Raw genomic sequence first — 6,162 nt, forward strand, 5'->3', positions numbered from 1 at the left:
AGGGCATCTGGAGGACATCTTTGCTCTGCTCCAAGTCTCGGTTTCTTCCGAGCTCCGGAAGGAAGCCAGTGCTCATCCTGCCCTGCACTCCCAGCTGAGGGTCCCTGACCATTACCCTCTCGAGGCTTCTCCCGGGGTCCGGGCCGCTGCCCTGGTAGTTCCAGCTCTCAGTGGCCACTCCTGCCTCTCTGGCCCTTGGCCTTCTGGGTGCCATGGACAGAGAGCAGGGGCAGGGCCTGCCACAGTGACGGGCATGAGGCTGACATGCTGTCCCCATTCAGACCCGGGGACAGGGGCTTGGGTCTGCAGCTTTATTGGAATAACGTGGGTGGCTTAGCTCACCTCTGAGGGGGTGGCACAGGGAGCAGGGAGGGGTGGGGCAGGGGCACGGAGGGGGCGGCACAGGGAGGGGTGGGACAGGGACACGGAGCCCCAGCTTCCCCACCCTTTGGCTGACGGGGCTGGGGCCTTTGGCGGCCAGTTTCCAGGGTTCTGAGGGGCCCTTCTCTGGGGCACAGTTCCCTACCCCCCAAGTTAGACCTGCCCGGGCTGGAATCGGAAGCCCTGCATGGGAGGTTGGCTCAGGCCCTCCTACCGGGACCTGGACACTGGGCCTGCTGCCCGGCTACTTCCCCCGGAAGCTGGCGGTGCAGGAGGGGAGGAGAGGCAACCAGGAGGCACGTGGCTGGATGTGGAGTCCCAGCCCTGGTGGACCTGGGTCCTGGGGGCCGTCTTGACCACCAACTGATGGCTCCCTCCCTCCTCACAGTCAGTAGGCAGATGTCAGGGAGCCAGCTGGGAGACAGGTTGCCACCTCCTGTCCCCACAGAGCCTTCTTGCCCCCAGAATACTTTGCCTCGGCCTGAGGAGGCTGGGCCCTGAGCCCGGAGGGACCCCGGCTCTGCAGAAGGCAGTTCCTCAGCGTAGCATCTGCTGGATCCAGCCAACCACACCTGTGATGCGCGTGTAGACACCGAAGTAGTTGGGCCGGCCACAGCCCAGGCCCCAGCTAACCAGCCCTGCCAGGAACCAGCGGCCACTGGGCTCCTTGCACACCAACGGGCCACCCGAGTCACCCTGCAGCGGGGAGAGGAGAGACAAGTTGCGTCAGGGTGAGGACCTTCCAAGCCAGGGCCATCAGGGTTCACGTCTGACGTCAGAGTTTGTTGGGTGACATTCCCTTTTGAAGTTCTGTACCCGGTAGGAGGGGCCCCCCGCCAGCTCTGCTGGTCTCTGGTGGGTCCTTGTGCTCAGAGGCCTGTGGCTGTGTGTCCCCCTGTCACACCCCACTTCTGCCTCCCTCCCGTGGCTGCCAGCCCTCCATCCTAGCGTCTTCACTGTGCAACCCTGGACAGTGCTTCTTGGTGGGTAAGAGCAGAACCAGGTTTGAGCATAAGACCTGCCCACCCCAGGGTCTTCCCTCTGTGGCTCTGCAACCTTGGCCAAGTCCTTCCACCTCTCTGAGTTCCGGTCTCCTCATCTGTAAAGTGGGACTGGCCACTCCCACTTGCTGGGCCACTGGGGGCCACTGCAGGCTGATGCGAGCAAAGGGCCTGGCTCTGGGTGACATGTGGCCCTCTCCCTCCACCGGCCCACCCCCTGGGAGTCACCTGGCAGGCATCCTTGTTGCCCGTGCGGTAGCCGGCGCACAGCATGCGTGGGGTCACCTGGTAGCGATAGGCCTCGCTGCACAGGTCCTGCGGGATCAGCTGCACGTCCACCTTCTGCAGAGCGTTGCTGGTAGGGCCTGCCATGGGGCGGGGGGCAGGGGTGAGATGGCCCAGGGTGCCCCTGCTCTTCCTCTGCACTTCTTGCATCTCAGGCCCCTTCATCTCTTGTGCTTTGTCCACTCACCCCTGCCAGAGGCAGCACCTACGCCCTGCCCTCCTGCCCGCCCTGTCCTCCCACCCCCATTCTGGCTCCTGTGCTTCTCATGGTGACAGAGCCCCAACAAAAGCCTGTTCGGGCTGCGTCTTCCTGCAGCTCCTGGCCCTCACTCCTCCTGCTCGAGGGCTCACAGTCTCCCCCTGTTCTCTTAACAGCCCTGTGCAGCGTCCAAGGCCCTGGTCTGAGCCCTCAATGCCCCCTAAACTCCAGTGCCCCCTGCTGTCCAGCCCAGTGCTTCACCTCCATGCAGGCTGTGCGCGAGCACCCCCTCAGGTTTCCTATGCACAGCACCTCGGCGTGCCCAGATTCTGTCTCACTCCTGTGGGGCAAGGTCCAGGGGGCAGGGGTTTTCTTGAAGATTCTCATGGGGTTCTAAAGCACAGGTGGGGAAAACTGACCCAAGAACCTATGGTGGCCAGCAAGGTGCCGCGTCCTTCCCACGATCCTCAGCCAGGCTCTCCTCTGGCAGGCTGCTGGGGCTGACTGGGGCTTCTTATTAATATCTGGGCCCTTACCAGGATACCGGCCCCTGGCCTGACGCTGCCAGCTCAGCCTCTAAGCTCTGCTTAGACATGGCTTAGAAACTGTCCTCAGGAAGCCCTCCGTGACCACTGTGCTGCCACTGTCCCCTGGACCTCCCGGCCCACGCCAGCTCTTATCACCGCCTCCTCAAGGTGCTCTTACATCTTTGCATCTCCTTTGCTAACTCGGTGGGGGCACCTAGCAGGTGCTCACAACCTGGTTGGTGAATGAATGAATGAAGGAGTGAATGAACAAACACAGTGAACGCTTCTAGTTTTACCACAACTCTGTCTTCCTCTTGAACAAGTCAGTTTTCACTGAGCCTCAGTTTCCCTATCTTTGTCTAAAAATGTTTTTGTCAGAGGCTGAGTGTTCTCTCTCTCTCGAGAGAGAGAGAGAGAGAGAGAGAGAGAGAGCAGGCACCCTCACGGGGAATGGTCACTCCAATCCTTCTCCTCTCCTTCTCCAGCCTGTGGGATTTCGGGCACACACACATGCACCCAGTGTGTTTCTCAGTCGCTGGGTCCGGGACTAGAACCATAGGGTCGATCATGTGGGATCTGGCTGCCTTAACCACCAGGCTACAGAACTGGCCCACGTTTCCCCATCTTTAAAACAACTCTGCAGTCCTGCTTGCCTCCAGACTGTAAGTCATCGTGCGTATTTTGAAGGCTCCACCACGGAGAATACAGGGCATGGCTGTCATCACGCCAGCTGGGCCCGTGTCTACAGAACCGCGAGGTGGCTCCCAGACAGTGGGCTCAGTGGGTTCAGGTGGGATAAGGTGGAAAGGACAGAGCCCCAGGTTCTGAGAACACAGCAGGAAGAGCAGGCTGTGGAGTCCGGCAGCCCTGGGTCCAGGCTCTCCAGTCGCCTCTGGCTGTGTGACTCTGATCAATTGCTAAATGTCTCTGAACCTTATTTCCTCCATCCATAACATGGGGCCATGATACTCACCCCATGGTTATTGGGTGGATTATATGAAATCATGTCCCCCCAAATCTAACCTTGATGTGGAAGGTACTTATAAGAGTCCCCCCATTGCTGCCCAGGGAGCCAAGGGCTGGAGCTTGCGTGTGGCCTGTGGGGTCCTCCGCCTACAGCTTGCCCCACGCATATGCCCCATGACCATGGTCCTCTTTAAATGCCCTTCCTTCTGGAGGGTAGGGGGCGGGGGCCCACAGGTCACAGTGAAAGGTTGTTTTCTTTGGTAAAATCCAGCCCGATTAATCCCAGAACTAGAGGGCCTCAGGGTGGAGTCCTGGGCCTGTGCCCATCCCTGTCCAGGCCCGTACATGGGGTCTCCCCGGCTCCGCCACCTGTCCCCACTCACCGCCCTCGTGCAGGGCTCCCCAGCCCGTGATCCAGCAGTGCAGGCCCGGCTCAAAGAAGTGGGAGCGCGCGGGCAGGCAGACGGGGTGCACAGTGGCCGAGCGCACCACAGGGTGGTCGAGCTGCAGCAGGGCCACGTCGTAGTCATGGCTGTCCTCCTCGTGGTATGGGTGCAGCAGCAGGCGGCTCACCTTGAAGGACACCTCGCCCGGCCAGCGTGAGTTCTGCCACACCTTGCCCAGGAAGACGGTCCACAGCGCCGGCGAGGCCATGCTGCAGTGAGCCGGCAGGGTGTCCTCAGTGGGGCCTCTGCCTGCCCAGGGCCTTAGAGCCAGCTTCCTCTCCAGACACCGCCCTCCTCACTCATCCCTTCCCTTCCTCCAAGGGCCCATGGGTGGCAGTACAGCGTTCCCAGCGTTTGTCCAGGAGACACTGCCTGGGCTCCACCCAGCTTCATCCCTGCCTGCACAGGTGCGTGCCCCTCCACCCTCATCTCTCTGTGAGGTGGGAGCTTTCTACTCACGTGTTCTCGAGGGAATCCAGCCGGACCAGCTATGTAAAAATACAGTGCTGTCGCCTGACAATCTGTGTGTATGTGTGCACCCACTTTACAAACTGCTCTGTCAGTCTCACGGGGAGGGTGTGGGTGCTGAGTGTGAAGCAGACAGCAGGGACTGGTCAGTGCAGACCCCCAGGTGCCAGGTCAGCAGTCTTTGAGGGCACTGGGGTGCCAGTGGTGGGGCAGAAGGGACTCAGGAGGTCCGACTGCTTGCTACAAAGAGCACCCCAACACCCTGGCACTACAGCAGAGGATGCAAAAGGGAGCAGGTCTCTGTCGTGTGAGGGGCCAGCTCTGGCGTGGGGATGGGTGGTCAGCTCACTGGGCAGATGGGAAAGATGGCCCTGGGCTGGGTCTGGTGTCCCCTGAGGTATCCCCGGTCACGGCTTACCCCCCATTACAGCTCCATGCACCGTGTATGTGTGTATGTGTGTGTGTGTGTGTGTGTGTGTGTGTGTGTGTGCATGTGTGTGTCAGGCTAGGACCAGCTTGGGCAGTCGTGCCTTCGATGCATGGTCCCCGGCTCTAGCGCTGTCCTGGCCTGCCGCAATGGCACAGCATAGATGCCTGAGCGAGCCGATGAGTGGACCGCTGACCCAGCTCACAGCTGAGGCCGGAAGGAGGGCGCAGGAGACTGAGCAGTGACCAGGGCCACAGTGTGCTAGAGGAGCTGGACTGGAACCCACGTGTCCCCGCAGCCAGCCTCCCCCTGCCCCCCGCCCCCTCTCCTGTCCTCCTGGAAGCAGTGAGCAGCTGTCACCACCCAGCGGTCGGCGATGAGGGCCCCCCCACAGATGTGTCGGCCCCGAACCTGGAGGCTGGCCTGCCACGGCCACTCGCCCTCGGAGGACACAGCCCCGCCCACAATTCGGCTGGAGGGGCCCTGGAGACCACAGTCTGGAAGGGACAGGGAGAGAGGGCAGTGAGAATCAGAGAGAGAGGAAGGGAGGATGGTGGGGGAGGGCAGAGACGGGCTTTCCAGCGGGCCCTCGGAGCCCAGGGCCGGGCAGGCCGCTCACCACAGTGCTGCTCGTCCGAGCCGTCCCTGCAGTCGGGCCGCCCGTCACACTGTGGGTTGGGCCTCTTCACACAGCTCTTGTCCTCGCACTGGAAGGTGAATTTCCCACAAGGCACCCCTGGATGGAGGGGTGGGGTGGGGCCTTTGAGCCTCAGAGGAGGCCAGCAGGTGACTGGGGAGGGGCCTCCTAAAGCAGACCATCGTCCTCCCCCACCCAGTCCTACACCCAGGCATTCTGCTGGGGCTCCTGACCACAGGCCACACCCCTGCCCAGCTGGGGCAGCTCAAGGTAGCTGCACCCCATCCCAGACCAGGGTCCCCAGAGCAGGGCAGGGCCACACTTCCCCGCTCAGCCGGGCAGCCCTCCAGGCCTGGCCTGCCTGCACCCGCTGATCTGCGCCGCAGTGACCTGCACTGCCCCGCCTGGCCTCTGCTGCACCTCTGTCCTCTCGCCTGTTTAAATGGCAGCCCTCAGCAGGCCCAGTGCACGCCAGCCTCTGGGAAGGTACCCCTGCCTGTCTCCTCCTTGCCCCGCTATGTTCCCACTGGAGTCGTGGTCAGACGAGCCACCCGGCCCTGACAGACAGCTCGGAGCGCGAGTGGACAACAGCTGGCTAGCGGTACTGGTGGTAAAGGGACAGGTGGAGGGACGGACGGTCACACAGACAGGCCCACGGGGAGGTATAGGGTAGTTGAGGCTGTTTGGACAGGAGGGCAGAAATCTTTGCTGAGGAAGAGTGTGGAAAGGCCCAGGGGGGGTGTGGAAAGGCCCGCCCGCGCCCCCTACCTTCGTGATGGCTGGGGGGGGGTGCAGAAAGGCCTGCCCGCTCCCCCTACCTTCGTG

At 62.1% G+C, this 6,162-nt stretch overlaps 1 protein-coding gene across 1 annotated transcript in view; it reads right to left on the reverse strand.

Moving 5' to 3' along the window:
• Positions 1-297: 297 nt before the first annotated feature.
• The window catches only part of TMPRSS6 (transmembrane serine protease 6), a 43,609-nt gene continuing 37,744 nt past the window's right edge, over positions 298-6,162 (reverse strand). Inside the window, exons 14-18 of the mRNA XM_006156528.3 lie at positions 5,320-5,436; positions 5,029-5,197; positions 3,743-4,014; positions 1,611-1,747; positions 298-1,077 (exon numbers count right to left, since the gene is read on the reverse strand). Of these exons, the coding sequence (XP_006156590.1) occupies positions 919-1,077; positions 1,611-1,747; positions 3,743-4,014; positions 5,029-5,197; positions 5,320-5,436 (854 nt within the window). The 3' untranslated portion in view covers positions 298-918. The remainder of the gene's footprint in view (positions 1,078-1,610; positions 1,748-3,742; positions 4,015-5,028; positions 5,198-5,319; positions 5,437-6,162) is intronic.

The sequence above is a fragment of the Tupaia chinensis genome, unplaced genomic scaffold (assembly GCF_000334495.1).
Source record: "Tupaia chinensis unplaced genomic scaffold, TupChi_1.0 Scaffold000496_1, whole genome shotgun sequence".
Classification (NCBI taxonomy): Eukaryota; Metazoa; Chordata; class Mammalia; order Scandentia; family Tupaiidae; genus Tupaia; species Tupaia belangeri.